Source organism: Rhincodon typus, chromosome 2 (assembly GCF_021869965.1).
Source record: "Rhincodon typus isolate 14 chromosome 2, sRhiTyp1.1, whole genome shotgun sequence".
Lineage (NCBI taxonomy): Eukaryota > Metazoa > Chordata > Chondrichthyes > Orectolobiformes > Rhincodontidae > Rhincodon > Rhincodon typus.
This window is the reverse complement of record NC_063333.1, coordinates 132,110,620-132,127,432: the sequence shown is the minus strand read 5'-3', so window position 1 is coordinate 132,127,432 and position 16,813 is coordinate 132,110,620. Positions and strand designations below refer to the sequence as shown.

The 16,813-nt window shown below is 41.9% G+C and overlaps 1 protein-coding gene across 4 annotated transcripts in view; it reads right to left on the bottom strand.

Moving 5' to 3' along the window:
* Window positions 1-6,348: 6,348 nt before the first annotated feature.
* The window catches only part of zgc:158766 (uncharacterized protein LOC100009641 homolog), a 180,843-nt gene continuing 170,378 nt past the window's right edge, over window positions 6,349-16,813 (bottom strand). For 2 of the 4 annotated variants that reach the window (XM_048616664.1, XM_048616669.1), the window contains exons 20-24: window positions 16,137-16,253; window positions 14,348-14,617; window positions 12,760-12,968; window positions 10,290-10,351; window positions 6,349-7,476 (exon numbers count right to left, since the gene is read on the bottom strand). In XM_048616664.1, coding sequence (XP_048472621.1) covers window positions 10,307-10,351; window positions 12,760-12,968; window positions 14,348-14,617; window positions 16,137-16,253 — 641 coding nt within the window. In that variant the 3' untranslated portion in view covers window positions 6,349-7,476; window positions 10,290-10,306. The remainder of the gene's footprint in view (window positions 7,477-10,289; window positions 10,352-12,759; window positions 12,969-14,347; window positions 14,618-16,136; window positions 16,254-16,813) is intronic. The other 2 variants (XM_048616677.1, XM_048616684.1) reach the window with 2 other exon arrangements.

Sequence of the window (16,813 nt, the reverse complement as noted above, 5' to 3'; positions counted from 1 at the left end):
GTGACACTTGATGTGAAAGACAGCACTTCCTTTGTACTGAGTTATATATATTTTAATAGACCTGCTCAGACACATCTCTGGAGTAGGTCAGACTTGAACACAGGTATCGCGGTTCATGATCACTGCATCGCAAGAGGTTTCCAGCTTAGGTTATGGGCTTAAATCCCTGGAGAGGGCCTTGAATTCAGAGGCAAGAGTGCTACCAATGAGCTGTGGGTGGCAATTAATTACTATTAGGCTTCCCATTAGTTTTCTTCCCTTGTTCCTGAAGCACTTAAAACCTTGGAGTCACAGTCATGTGTCTACCATCTATATCACAGCAAAACACTTACTCTTTGGAAATGCATACTTAGTACATTCCAGGTACAGAGGCAATGTAGTCATTAGGAGAAGGAAGCATTTCTCTCACTCTAGTGTCCATCTGAGATAACAAAGTTTAGAGCTGGATGAACACAGCAGGCCAGGCAGCATGAGAGGAGCAGGACAGCTGACATTTTGGGTCTGGACCCTTCTTCATTTTTTCTGAAACACCTTGTTATCTCAGATTCTCTAGCATCGGCAGTTCCTAGTATCTCTCAGTCTCCAACTGAGGTCAATTCTTAGACTGCTAATTGGCAGGACTCATCACAGATTAGCAATGGAACTCAACATCTACCTTATGGTTTTGTTCAGCTCCATGCTGAATAACATATGAAAGGCTGAATTGCACATTCTTTTCGGCTAAGTGTGCATTGAGTTATTCAGAGGGATTCTCGCCATGAGGTCCAGTAACATTTCTTGCCATTTAATCAAACACTCCTCACTACCACACATCTATAGCTTCTTCACGTCCACATCTATCCCCATCTGACCATGCACCATTCCCAGAACATTCGCCAAAAGACCAGCATCCCTTGCATCCATGCTATCTTTAAAAACCGCTGTGCACCCGACAAACGTTGTCAATCCAGCGTTGCCCCTCTCCAGCAGCTTAATGGCATAGCAGCCATAAAACCATGCAGTTCACAGCACATGGCTAACACATGAAACCCTAATCTCTCAACCTAGTCGCTGTTTTATCACCAGGCTACACACTTTACCCAACATGAGACATATCCTGTCTAAAGACCCTCTCTGAGTCCCCAATACACTTTGACCAAGGTCCAGTGGTCACTTGCACCTTGTCATTGTCCAGCTGGGGAACATCACAAACAGGCAAACATTCCGGAAACTCCAAACTTGGGCTTTTCTCACCCACCAGCAAAAAGGGAATACAAATAAGACAAATATAAGCTGAAGTTTGCACCCACAATGCATCTTGACCTTAACAATCCATGATGGTCTTCAGCACCCAATTCTCATCTACTGGAACTGGGAGTGAAATCAGGTCCTGTTTGCCTTGTAATGTCCACTGAAGCTGTCTCTGTCAAAGATTTGTCCTGCTCAATGCCTTTGTCCTCCTCCTCAGATGATTGCTCCCATTCCCCCAGCATTTATCACATCAATATTTTGCTTGGTCCAATTGTGCAGCAGCACAAGATGGTGCAGTACATACTGTCTGAATTATATTGCAGGGTGCCTCCCAGACCACTCCAAGCTGTGGAACTGGGCCTTCCCCAGTCAATAGTCTGCTCTACCATAGCCTAGGTCACAACAGCTTGTTGAATGTTCCACATCAGCTGAGTGACTGGCACATCAGATCCAAAAGGGAGTGACTACTCTACTCTGTCCACCTTCTCATCCCAAACCCACCTTCCATTGCATTCACTCGAATCCATACTTTAATTGTCCATTGCAATACATTGCCATACTTCCATGGTTCATGATACAGCAATGTTGCCCTCAACCCTCATCACCCTTGGAAGTTACACAAGTGATGGGGTGCTTTTGGACAGTATTCACCTCCTTATAAGTTATTGTTGTTAACTCCTGCCTCATAGAGATGGCAATGTCAGTGCGTGGTACAATCCGCCTTTGAGCAACATTTGTTACATAAGCGCGTTCACTTCTGTTGCATTGCATATGTACAAAGAAATGTTTGTAAATGAAATGTAGCTGGAGTTTACAAATCCATGCTTCATGTATTTATCCCTTCAATATCCTAACATTCAGAGATGTGGACCCTGTACTTTCAACCATCAAAGTGACACTGATTCAACCCAGCACATCTAGAGAATGACAAATGATGGTAGGGAATGCAGCTTGCAGAGGATACAATAGGAACCAGACCCCATCTAGTCGACCACACACCACCACTCTGAGCATTCGTTTTATCCCACACACTCTCAACAGTCTATTTCCAATTGCAGCCCCAGCTGGAAACCCACCACATTGGCTCCAGCTGTCCTTTCAGCCCTCCTGAACCTGAAAATCTCATGTTAACTGTGCCCACCTTGCTCCTCTATATCCCTCCACCATGTAGTCCATGGTCATGGTCACTCCCAATAATTCCCCTTCCCATAGCTTACCATTCCCTCCGATTTTCCTCACATCTCCTCTTAACTTTTTGCACCTTCCCTTAAATCTAACCCCTGATTATTGATCCCTCCAACAAGGGGACAAGTTTCTTCCTGTCTACACTGTCCATGCTACTCATAATTTCATGCATCTCAATCACATATCCTCTCCATCTACTCCGTTCCAAGGAAAACAACCCCAGCCTATCCAATCTCTCTTCGTAACTAAAAGTCTCCAGCCAAGGCAACATCCTCGTAAATCTCCTCTTACCTTCTCCAGTGTAAACACATGTTTGATATCTGGGTCCTCCCCATCCCAGAAAGATTCCTACGGACAATGATGACAAACAACTTATCTGTGCGTCTGCACAAAATAGCATGTCAATATGGCATTACTGATAGCCTTTTGCCCTGGCTGAAATACCAATGAGCTAACAATTGTGACATGGCAATGCAAGGCAGGGCAGAGATGCTACAAGCGTCCAGGCAGGCACTAAGTGAGTGTTGAGGGGAGATGAGGTTCATCCTGGGTCTAATCTGTGAGCTTGGAATGCATGTCCTTGCAACAACCTTTCAAATGCTCGTCACTGTTGCACTCTGCTATGTAAATCTGCACCTTCTAACTGGTGGATCGGAGAAATGTCATGAGGAGTTGGCACATGCTGAATGCCAATGTCCGTGGATGAGGGATGTGCACAGTTGGTTCCCATGGATCGTGACTGAGTTGCCATTTGGTGCTGATCAGCATGGAGGCAGTACACATGACCATTTGTAAAACATTTCTGGTTGCCCATTGGTTAGACACAGAAATGTGTTAGAAGTCAAGTTGAGGGGTGACATTGGAGTTGGCATTATCAATACCCGGGCTGCTTTGAACAGAGATAAATTCAGTTCTCATCAGTTTGATTTTGTGCATGAGCACACATGCTCCATTTAGCGATGCTGTTGGCTGCGAACGTAATTGTAAACAAAAGTGTGTTGGACAAAGGTCAATCCAGATGAAGAGCGTATCATGTTTGCTTATGACTCCTAGTTGGGAGGTAGGTGGATTAAGAGACCTGTGAAACAGGGTGCTCTTAATACTGCCATCTGCCCTTGTTTTTGAGGCACATCCCCAAGCTCCCTGCGGGCCCACCTCATCACCCATCCCACCATCACTCACCATTGTCTGGGTATTCCTCAAAATTGAGGCCTTGGTGGGTGTAATATCAGCAGCACCCATTGCCTCAGCGGTGGCGCTGCTGAGCACTGCTGAAGAACTTGCTGGTCTCTGATGATGCCTCAGGGCCTTGATCCTGGGAACAGACCCAACACTGGCCTGTCAACTGCCTGAATGGCACAAGATGAAGCTATTACATCCAGCAGGTTCTGCCCTAAGGATTGAATTTACCAGAAATCAACCTAAGGGTCAGTTTTGGAGACTTTTATGGAAGACTTCTCCCTGTGAAGACTCATGGCATCATCTGAGACTCACCTCATTAACCATGCCCCATGCCGCTGTAGTTCAAACAATTCTCCCACTCACCATAAGCAAAGGTTCTCACCACTGCTGGGATCCCTGATGCCAGCGCCATTTTTGAAACCCAGCCCTGCACCGTTCATACATTGGCAGTCGGGTGATGCCTTTTACCATTCACATAGTGGGACAGCAACCTTCAAACCAATGCTTCACAGTGCAAGTAGGTGGCATGGCTGACTACTCACTGCACATTCTTACATCCATCAATGTGTGAGCACTTAGCCAAGCACATGGAATCGAACCCTTTCATAAAGCCTTCCTGTGCCTCTTGGTCACCCAGAGGGGATCTTCAGCCGTGACTTCTTCTTGGGGAGGCCGTTCTAGCTCTTCTGGAGCTTGCTGCAGGTCTTCAACTTGCTAGCGCATGTGTTCCTCCTCTATTTTTCTACACCTTCATGGCATCACAGCAACAGTGACAATAACCCCCTGATGCACCTGGATCCATTGGTCACATTTGTAATGAAGCTTTGTTCAGCGGAGAAACAGAACATATCCTTTGCAATGATATTTGCATCCCTTACAAATGGTGGCTTAACATAATCCTATGCATTGAGACCTAGAGCAGTTCAGCAAAGAGAGAATTGGAATGCCCCCATAATGCATTTTGACAATAGACCTTATTCTGATGAATACAGCACCAGTCATGTTGCAAACATGTAGGAGGAGGCGGTAAGTGCTGCAAGATTACTGAGACCTTGCGCTCCCAGACTGACAAAACCCAAGAAAGGCATCATTGCATGTCAGAGCATATTGCAGAATACTTACCTTCAAGGCGAGGGAGAATTGGTTCTGTGCCCCTGAACCACTTCTGAGATCTTACAGTATCATTGTGCTTTGTGGCCCTCAACTGTCAATTTTCAGGTCACCTGGTAGTACTTCTGCCTCACAGAAGTCTGCTATGACCAATGACATGGTTAAGATTGTTTGTGACCAGCATTCGCATCCCACAGAGATGGACACTATCACATGCACAATGTTCTGAATTCTACATGGTGGCTCAGTGGTTAGCACTTCTGCCTCACAGTACCAGGGACATAGGTTCAATTCAAGCCTTGGGTGGCTCTGTGTGGAATTTGCATGTTCTCCCTGTGTCTGCATGGGTCCCCTTTGGGTGTTCTGGTTTCCTTCCACAGTCCAAAGATGTGCAGGTTAGGTGAATTTGCCGTGCTAAATTGCCCCGTAGAATGCAGGCTAGGTTTGGTAACTATAGTAAATATGGGGATAGGGTACAGTGCTCTTCAGAGGGTTAGCGCAGAGTTAATGGGCCAAATGGCATCTATCTGCACTGTAGGGATTCTATGATATATGCAATTACCTCTTGGACGGCCTCCTATTGTTCACAAGTAAAGCTTGTGTGTTGGAACAGGAAAAACCAGATTTCACCTGAGTGTGACTGCAGCCATTTTTTATTTGCAGTTCACATTTAGGACTCGAGCCAATATGGCAGGAGAAAAGATGTTGCAGTTGGCACAGTGAATCATCCCAAGCTCAGCTTGGTAATTAAAGGTTTCCTCCGAACCTTCACGTTCCTTTCTTTCCAGCAATCCCTGGTCAGCTCATCACAACCTGATCCACCCGCACATTTCCACACACCACCTATAATCACAACTCTCATCCTTCCTTTTGGAAGGCCATCCCCATCCAGTCTTATCCTGCCCACCATTGTAATACACAGTCCTTCCATCAAGGCCACAGCGATGGTGACTAACCAGTAATCCTAAATTCTGCAGTAAACTATTTCCTCGCGCTATCACCTCCCCCACTTGTCAAATTTATAACTTCCCCACCCTGTCCCTATGCATCCCAGGTTGGTAACTTCCATCCCCATCATTGAATTTTCCAACTTCCCTACCACATCAGTGGTCTGATAACTTCTCTTAAGTTCTATTCTGCTCACGCCAACATGGTCCATCCCATTAATTGACATGGCCAGACTGGTGCGTGCCTGGTGCGTGCCCAGACTGACAGTGCCCCATTCTATACTGAGTACTGTACTGAGATGGACCCCCTCACCCTGACAACCTCAAGCCGATGACTGACCATGAACTGATATCAGATGCTGACAGCGACTATATTGACTGTATTGGGTCTTCTTGACTGAAGACAGCCCCCTTGACTTGATTGAGGACCATTCCCCTTTGACTTTGAGACATGGGCATTTAGTTGACACACATGCTGTGTACCAAGTGGACTGCTGATAAATGCTACAGGCGTGAGATGAATATAGCTTAATGCCATACAGCAACATGTCTACCCTCTTGACTGATGACTACTGACATCCATGACAGGATTCCAGACTTTGTGTCTGTGCTAAGCAGCATGGCAAGACAAAAATATTATGAGCCAAGACAGTATGTAAGCAATACAGTCAAGAAGCTTAATTGAAAGGCAGAAATTAATTTTATTTGGTAAAATCCTGAAGTCATAAAATTGATGTTGAGATTGCAAAAAATAGCATCTGCTTGGTCACAAAGGGTCACTTGATTAAATTTGCTGCCTTTTTTTTAGTTCTATCAGGTGTAGATGATTAAATATATACAATTGGGTAGATCTTTTGTCAGAACATAATGAAGGCAAGTGGTTCAAGGTTTGTAATGGCATTGGAGACTTGGCACATAAACACACAAGGACATGTATGGTAAGTCATTAGCGAGTGGAACAGAAGCAAATGAGATAATTACAGCAGTCAAAAAATATTTGTAGCTTGCTTCCTGATCTGCTGGCTCATTGAATAAATGTTGATATCTGAACTTTTCAGATGGTCAGATTTGATTATAATGGAGGTAACTGCTATTGAAAGAAACTTCATTGCAGCCATCTCCAGTCAAAAGTGTACAAAATATAATTGGCTCAATTCAAACAATACAACGTCAATCTCCTGCTGAGACAAACATAACAAATAAAAGAGTGAAATTTTGTATCATATTTCTTGATCATATTATTCTTGATACCCAAGAAGAATATAGATATATTGGACATGATTTTGGGAGGAAAAAAAACTAGCAATAAAAATAAATATTTACACAAATATAGATGCTGCTACACAATTTGATTTGTACACTAGCTGCAGTGATGACTTAATCTACAATTACAGTTTTGCAGTTTCATAGCTACAACCACCATACATTGCACAAGAAAATATGTCATGCAGAGAAGGCACCTTGTTATTTACAGAATGCAGTACAAAAAATTAAAGGCGAGCTGTAAAAAAATGCTAACCATTATTAAATGTATGTACATATACTATCATTACTTCTCATTTAGTTGGTCACTAATGTCCGCTTTCGATATGAGGTGAAATGTCCCATGATTGCAGTCTCCTTGTCAGATAGTTGAATGATTCTGTTCTCCTTTATTCAGCCTATTTCGGATTTCCAGGCTACAATTTCTGTTCCTGCATAGGGTGGCTGAGTGGTCCCCATCAAAACAAGAGAGAGCAGTTTGAGGGCACTAATACCCTGCAGTTGAATCTGACTTCTTCACTGGGTCGGTAAGATGGTCCATGGCACATTCTGTTTACAGCTGATAAAAACAAGATATTATAATTCAACAGAAATAATGAAATGTTCAAACAATTCAACTGGAGAGCTTTCTGCCTTGAAAATATTGCAGCATAGCTGTGGAACACAGACACAGGAGAAGGTTAAAACATCAGAAATTGTTGGTAAACCTCAGCAGATCTCGCAGCATCTGTGGAGAGAAAGCAGAGTTAATGTTTTGGGTCGAGTGACCCTTCTTCAGAACTTCTCCCGTTTCTCCTCGAAGAACTCCCAGTTCTGAAGAAATGTCACTGGATCTGAAATATTGACTCTGCTTTCTCGTCACAGATGCTGCCAGGCCTGCTGAGGTTTTCCAGCAATTTCTGATTTTCAACTTTTCTTAATCATCTTGCAAGCTTCTTAGTTTAGCTACCATTTGAGGTTAAGAGGAGAGAATTTTAATTCTCAGAAAGTGAGCATGGAACTAGGAACCCGGTCCCATCCACTGAGTGGAATTTTTCCCTTCAAAGGCCAGCAGGATCCTTTAAATATGCTCATCAGGTCCAGATGACACTCTTGGATACGACACTCATTCCAATATCGGGAAGAATCTGGCACTAAACTCTTTGGGAAGAGGAACAAACAGAGAGGAAAACCCTTGCATTAAGTTCATTGATTTCCTTTGAGGGGTCCCTGTTGGAAGTGTAAGCTCTTTATCTCCTCTCCTCTATTTGTCTAATAATCCTTCAGTTGGAACATGTTTTAATATAAAATGTTTGCTCAATAATAAAATTTACAGCCAGGAAACAGGCCACTGAATGCAAATATATCAATGTTTATGCTTGCATAAGAGTCTGCCATGTCATTTCACTTAATCCATCAACATACCTTTCTATTCTTCTTAATGTGTTTATCTAGTCTTTGCTCATCTAGTATTAACATCTAGAATCCTAGCATCATTCACTAGAGACCTCAACTACTCCTCCTTGTTACAGGTCCCACATTCTAAACACGCACTCAATAAAGTGGTTTCCTTGAATTTCTTTAGGGTTTATTAACAACTATTTTCTATTTATGGTCTCTAGTTTTACATTGTCTTCTCTACTTCAATTTTATCAAACTGCTTCATAATTTTAAAGATTTCCATTAAGTCATCTCTCAAACTCCTGTTTTCTGGAGAAAGAACACTAAATTGTTCAAACTTTCCTGATTGTTATAATCTCTCAATTCCAGCATCATTCTTGTAAATCTTTGTTACACCTTCTCCGGTCGTTCTACAAACTTCCTATAAAATGGAGATCATTGTCTGCATTACCCCAAGCGTGGTCTAACTCAGGTTCTATACAAATTTAAACCAATTTTCTGTTCCTCAATTCCATTCCTCCAGAAATAAATAGCAGAGCTTTGGTCGCTGTTGCTCATGGTTAGGTATGGGTGATGGGAAGGAAAATCTAACGTAAAATCAACAAAAAATTCAGTTACCCCGATTAAAAGTACATAAGGGATTAATCAGAATCTGATGGTATATGCACTTCATCAGATACTCTTAGATAAAGAGCAATTTATCATGGGAACATACCTCCAAGCAAGCGGTTGTAGAGATAAATAATTCTAACATATTCTACGCTACACCTTGACTCTCACTGAGAAATAAAAAATTGCAGCTATTGGAATTTGGAACAATAAGAATGCATTCAATAAATTCGACAAAAAAAGAACATAGAAAGGTTTGACAATTGAGAGGCAACAAACATCATGTGAAAGTGCCAGTAAGATGGAAATCACCTGAGTTGGACAATTTTATTGCAAGCATAGATTAAAATAACGAATCTATAAAAATATTTTTAACCTAGTAAAGGTGTACAATGTTTCTTTAACAAACACAGAGAAACTCAGCAAGTCTGGCAGCATCTGTGCAGAGAGGAAACAGTCTGATATGACTCTTCTTCAGAATGCCAACTGATATGTTGCATCTCAACCAGTTCTTTAATTATACAATTCATCCCACTCCCCAGCTCCTTCCATAGTCCTAAAATGTTTTATTAGGTATAACCCAATTCTCTTGGAAAGCTTTCACTCAGTGCATTCCAGTTTTCACTAAGTTATTGCGCTTAAAAATATTCCTTGTTTCGCCTATAGACTTTTTGTCAATTATTTTAAATGTGGCACATGTTCTGGTTAGTGATTTCCCTGCCTCCAAAAACTGTTTCCGCTTGTTCATGCATCTAAACTCCCAATATAAGTGAACACCTCTCTTCTCTTTGCCTTCTTTACTCTAAGAATCAGAATTTCAGCTTCTCAGAAAACTCAGACTCCACATTCCTTCTACTTTTCTACTCAATCTCAACTTCAAGGTCCCAATGTGGTTTTCAAAGTGCATCATTCAGAATAGAACACAATATTTTGGCTGAAACTCACTCAATAATTAACGCAATCATTTATAAAGCTTTTGAGTAACTTCTTTGCTTCTTTTATATTTACCAACTGAATCTTAAAACTTCAGACATGATCGTATTCTTAAATCTAAATTAGTGAAGGTTTCTTTGTATATTTATATCAGAAAATTTTTTTTAAAATGATGCTGCTAGATAAAGATAGCTGTATCAAAAGGAAGATAATTTCATATTATACCAGGGAGCCCATTCACCTATACAGACAAAATACTGTTAATAGTTAATAGCTACCAGCCACAATAAAGCACCACGATTAATAGCACCATTCAAAACATGCTAATCACCTCTTGTTATTCTCCCTGTTAAGGATTATTGTTTAGTTAATCACCACTAATCCCTGTTTTAAATTATTAGTCTGATTAATCCTTCAAGAGGTTTTAATTTATAAAGACTAGTTACTTACTGAACTATCTCTGCAATTCAAACCAGTGTTGACAGGCCAATTGTTACATGTGAGGGATTACTCTGCCAAGACAGTGAAGGAAAGGAACCAAATTAAAATTGCTACCTAGTAGACGATCAGAGCAAACACTTGCCCCACTGATGGGATTGAGCAGAACAACGTAGCGCAACATCCAACAGTGTGTGTGTTCTTCAATTTAAACACATTTCATCCTGCTCACTGTATGGTGGACACAGTGGCTCAGTGGTTAGCACTGCTGCCTCATATCACCAGGGACTGAGGTCTGATTCCAGCCTTGTTTGACTGTCTGTATGGAGTGTGAATGTTCTCCCCATGTCTGTGTGGATTCCTGCCCAGTGCTCTGGTTTCCTCCCACAGTCCGAAGACATACACGTGAGGTGGATAAATTTTCCTGTGGTGTCCAGGAATGCGCAGCCATTGGTAAATGTGGGATTAGACGGATGGAGTGGGTCTAGGGGGTATGCTCTTTGGAGAGTCAGTGCACACTTGGTGGGCTGAATAGCCTTTTTCCGCACTACAGGGATTCTAGGTGTGAGAACAGGCACGCAACCAGGATCTGGGATAAAAGGATCAAATGAAGAAGAGTACCTTTGTAATTTTTGCTTGACTAAACATTTTACTGTGTCCAACGACACATCCAAAATCAAAAAAAGGTAAAAGAAGGGGCATTTGAAAAGGTAGATGAAGAGGAAAAGATTGAGAAAGAGCATTTAGTCATGGATAAAATGGAAGAGAAGGAAAACAAGGAATGGGAACAGATTGAAACAATAAGGAAGGAGGAGGGAAGCAAAGGATGAAGTCCAAGGAAAGGGGAAAACACGAGAAAAGGAGGAACATGCGGAACAAGGTTAAAAGGGAAAGAGACATAGAGAATGAGACAAAGGGGAAGAAAAATGAGGAGGAAGATAAGAAAGAAGAAAATACACTTCAGAGCAAGATCTTTTGACCAGTGGTGTCTCCAGTCTATCATGATCTCAAAAGTTGGTGGAGAACGCATGACCTCTGACCATGGAATTCTTACAGCCATTTAATGCTTCAAGGAACATAAATTGGTTGGAGATAGAACTTCTGTCCTTCAATCACTGTAGTACGTTGGAAATTGTACTGCAGAGCTTGTTTACTTAAGTCGACTTTACACTCATCTACCACTAGATGGATTCGGGAAAAAACTAAAGGAATCCTTTGTTTTAACATCACATGTTGTTCAGATTCTGGGTACTTCTTACGAAATATCTTAATGTTTCTCCACACAAATTTCATACTTAGTAGTCTAGTGGCAGCAGTGCTAAGACTTTGATTACAAGCAGCACCAAGATTCTAAGCTCTGGAGTGCAAGATCAGCTAAGTGTGATAAGGCAGGGCATCTCACAGCATGGAGGACAGGTGAGGCCCAGGAGGGTGGAGACAGAGGTTTGAGCATCTTGATGGAGAATCTAGGGAGGGACGGAGCACACATGGGAGGTATAACTTGATGGGGAGAATGCCTGAAGTTGAATGAGCCCCTTGAGTAAAGTGCCCCCACTTCCCTGTCCAAGGCATGAGCAAAATGACGTACTGGGCTTCCCTCATTGCTCTTGGATCAGCCTCAAAACTGGCCACATTAGTGACCTAACTGGGTCAAGACTGAATGGATTTCCTGAGGCCTTGACCCTCACCATGAAACATTCTGGACAGATTGGGGGGATGGAGGGCGTTTGAGGGAGAGTGGCAGGAAGGCCACCTTATAGACCCACCAGGGAACAATACATTTCTGTCCTTGGTGTTTATCATCTGTCGTTCAAGGTATGTGGGCTTCCCTGGCTGGGACAGCATTTATGATTCATAACTAATTGCCCTTAAGAATGTGGTAATGAGCTGCTTTTTTGAATCTTAGCAATCCCTGTAACACTGGTACACTGAAAATGCTGTTGGACTGAGTTCAAAGATTGTGACCCAGTGACAGCGAAGGAATGGCAATATATTTCCAAGACAGGGTTGTGAGTGGCTTAAAACTAAAACTGGCAACTTTTGTTTTCAAACAGTGACATCAATTTCCATTTAGTTCAAAGCTGTCCCATTTTGCCAAGTCTAATAGACGTTCAGGAGCTGGAGCTAAGCTTGAGTTCTGAAAGTTGTTTTGCAGATAATTAGAATTAATTACAAATTGTAATTTATCCTGATCCTGAGGCGGAGAAAGGAAGCACTCACTTTCCAAAAGTCCAGTCAACAACTGAACTGTTCTGCCCAAAAGCAAATTGGCAATGATCCTTATATAATTCCGCTAGAGTTTGTAAGGAAGGAATGCTCCCTTTGTTTTAGTTAACCTTTACTTAGAATTCCTTTCCAATGTCTTTACATTCATCACTTCTAACATTGTGAAATATTCCTGATTCACCCAAGAACTCCACTCATTGTAGAGAGTAGAATGGTTCCGCATATACCCTACATAACTCAAAACACAGATACTTACTGCTGTGATGTACTGGTTCTTTACTGGCTTAGCCCTTTGCAGTCTTGGGGAAGGATTTAGGGAAGCATAATGACAAGATGTCTTAGAGTCAGGATGTGAAGTGTCGTCAGGAAATGTCTCTGAGGAAAGCTGGGACACACAGATGAGAGTTGAGCCACTGACGCTCTCTGCTGAAGTACATTGTGAAGAGGTCTCCGAACTCTCTGTGACTGGGACAAAGAAAAAGTTGGAATCCCATTGGGTTTAATTTTTAGTCTCTAACCAAGTGCTCAAAACAATTTTCAATTACAAAACTGAATCAGTGCAGGACATGGAGAGGTTTCAAGATGGGAACATGACATGAATATAATTTCTTTTGCAGTTGTCAGAAGTTCAATTAAATGCATTTTGTTCAGTTTCTTGTTTTGTATCACCAATTCAAAAAGCAATTGTTATACCCAACAGATCAATAAGGGGATTTTATACTGAAATACAAGATGGATTTTCCACATCACAAGAGTGTCTTTACCGCAAACCTACATCCTCAGATTCGAACATTCTGAGGTCAACAGCAATACTATATAAATGTAAGTCATTCTTTTCTTATTATTTTTACATTAACTACACGCCTACCATAAGTCATCCAGAATTCACAGCATTCATTAATTGTACCCGAGCTGAACAATATTTAGAGAATTGCTTTGATTGACATCCACGAGGAAGGCTAATCCCAATAACTGGGCTGGTTTGAATGAAGCTGAAAGTTAAACAGTTATAATGACTGAGTCTTGACAAGAAACAGACCACGTGTGACTGATGGGGCTGGGGATTCAAGGGCTTAAACAACATGCTTCTGAGATACAAGTTGGAGTTTAATTATTATAATGACACAGGCAGAATTAGCTTGATCCACAATTTCAAACTGAACTGTGACTGACCTGGTTTCCTAGGTCACTAAGTGGCAGTGATGGCTACTGAGTCTAAGACCTTTTGCCACTTAGTTCCTGGATCCTACATACCAGCCTCTTTGTCTAACAATCCCCTTCTCAACTATCCAGTACTGAACCCCAAACCTTCTGAACTCTCTGCCAACCCCAACCTTTCCTATAATGCCTTCAAAATCCTGCGTACATGCCCCTCCCCCACCCTGGCTCCAACCTCCCTGACTTCAAAATAACTCATCTTCCCAAACCTCTGTCAGCCAACTGCCCACTACTGATCTTTCAAGTCTCTAATCTCATCAACAAGCCAACTCCCATTTTCACCCCAGCTCTCACCACTCTCTAGTTCCCAGTACCCCTCTGACTCAAATTCCAGTCCACAACATGGAAAACCCACATTTCTTCAAGCTAGTTTGATAATCTGCTGTTCACAACCATACCCCTAACCCATCTAATTTGTTCCCCTGCTCATTGCAGACTTTGACAATAGAGACTCCTGCTATTTTACTGAAAAATATCAAATATTGAACAATGCAATGCAATGCAATTCCGTGATAAATTAGACTTGACATCTAATATCGATATATGGTCAAATTAAATGTGGACAGGATTTGATGAGATGCCAGAGGTTCAACCAAGCAGAAGATGTGAAACTTGGAAAGACTTACTCATTGATGGTTGACTTCCAGTCTCTTGCTCCACTTCGTCTTCTTCGATGCAGGTTCCAATGTCATAAGACCATTGGTTGAAAGGTGTCCAATGAGGATTGGAATGCGTTGGACTTGAGTACATGTGAAGGTTGAGAGTTCCCAGGATGGAAGAAGATGACTGACTGCTCGAAGAGGAGGTGCTGCTGTTGGAGATGGTCGAATGAGGCCTCTTGAAGGATGTGGAGTGGTCAAACGAAGACACAGCGATGGATGCTCGCGTTCTGGATTCTAATGAGACATGAATTGAAAAATGAGTTTAAAGCCAATACTGTATGTAGCTTTAATGACAGCGGAGACCATGGAACAGGTAACTTTATTTCAGCAAAAGGAAAATCATATCATGAAAATTCCACAATATATAGTCACAAACATGATCAATTTAATGATGAATAATGATTGAACACAGAGGGACAGTAGAAAGCTGGCCAAACTAAAAAGCAGCAAGTTTGGATTTTATTTTTGGACCCAAGCAAGTTTCACATTGAACGAACAAAAAAAAATCTCAATCCCACTGCCAATGAGTTCAAATCGCCAACAGGATGATATTTATTCTGTAAACTCACACCCAACCCAGCCATGAAGTTGAGAAGTGATTTCAAAATATGGGCAGTTTTTCTGGAGCGAACACCATTTTCTCAGGTTCAGGAAATCAATAACAAGGCATCGTTCATTTAGAATTGATCACTGGGGCAAGATATCAGGAGATATCTCCTTTAATGACAAATTGGTGGGAGTGTGGAATACTTCACTAAAGTCAATGTTTGAAACAGAAATCATATCAGATTTTAAAGGGGAAATGGAGGACGATTTGAAGCAATGGAAGAAACTGGGCTACACAGTGACTGTGTTGCTCCAACGAACAGTCAGCACAGTTGTGAATTGCTGAATGGCTTCTTTCAGTGCTGAAGACTTCTTCTGGTTAATGAAAAAGACTATTTTTATTCCTTGTAACTTGGTAACCAATGCAGAACTTTACCCTGCTCATCATGAGGTCACAGTGACAACAATCTGATATTTTCACTTTGTAGCAGCTTACTCTGTTCACTTTTTTAAAGGAATTCATTCACAGGATGTGGGCGTTATTGATTCTGCTAGCATTTGTTGCTCATCCCATGCACTTCATCCATCAATAGGGAGCAGTAAACCTACTCATAAGTCTATCTATCTCTGCCACTGGCCATGAAGAAGAGTCCTGTGTTGCACAAAGGTTACCTTCTTTCCATCTGAGAGACCCCCTCTGCACCTTCCCATGGCAACACAACTGAAGTTATAAATGCAAGACCTGAGTATTATTCGTAATATAGCAGTGGCTGACCATCTGCATTCGTGCTCATTAAGCTGAAAGACGCTACACAAAGAAGGCTGGAGAAAGAACAAACATTTTATACCAGGCTTCATTAGGATCACACCAAGACTCTTGATCTACAGAATCTATGCTGCTCCAGTCAGAAAAGGGGGTCCCATTTAACCTCATTATAAAGCCAAAAGGTTGTGCCCAGTGACTGGACCCAAATATCCATGCACTTGAAAATACTATCAGAAAAGTGATGGGTTAATGGATCATAAGGGGGCATGTCAATTCAGGGAATTGAGAGGCCCTGGACAGTCTCAGCAGCCAGGACTTCTGTATACATTGTCACCATCCTCAGTTTATTGTATCTTGAAGACATCCATATTACAGAAGCCTCAAGTCAGTAATTAATAACAAAGTGGATAAGCATCATCCTGGTTAATTAATACTACTTACCCGTACCCTTCATGATGTAGTCAATTGCCCGGTCACTAATGGCAGCTTCACTGGGCTTGATGTCCATAAAGGGCTTATTCCCTATTCCCATGGATACCATCTCCTGCATTCTCAGCTCTGCAACAAAGTGGACTGATCAATCATCCAGGCAGGAGATTAGTCACCCTTTGAATTTTTATTCTTGGGGTAAGTAAGTGTTGTTGCCACCTTAGTCCTTTCCTAAAATGCAAAGGACTAATCTCTTCCTAATATTTCCACAGAACTGATCATTCGGGCTTTTGAGTACTTGCACATGGTGGGGAAGCATGAGCGGAAGAGAACATTAGTGATAAATCTTCTCATCCTACTTCTATTGCAAATGTTTTAGTGTTTCTCAAATACATCACCCAAATTGGCATTCTACATGTGAGAGGCTGGGATAGATAGTGAGCAGGCTGTTCTGCTACAGTGGTATTACAAACAAACCCAAACCAGCTTCAGCAAGTCTACGAACATGAGAAGTCTCAGAAAGGTCAGAGATTCTGGGTGATGGTCACCTGGTTAGTAGTAAAAGCCTGGTTAAACTGCTTCTCTGTAGGGGAGGGCCTAATAGATGTTAATTAGACAGTAGAGATAACAAGGTGTAGAGCTGGATGAACACAGCAGGCCAAGCAGCATCAGAGGAGCAGGAAGGCTGA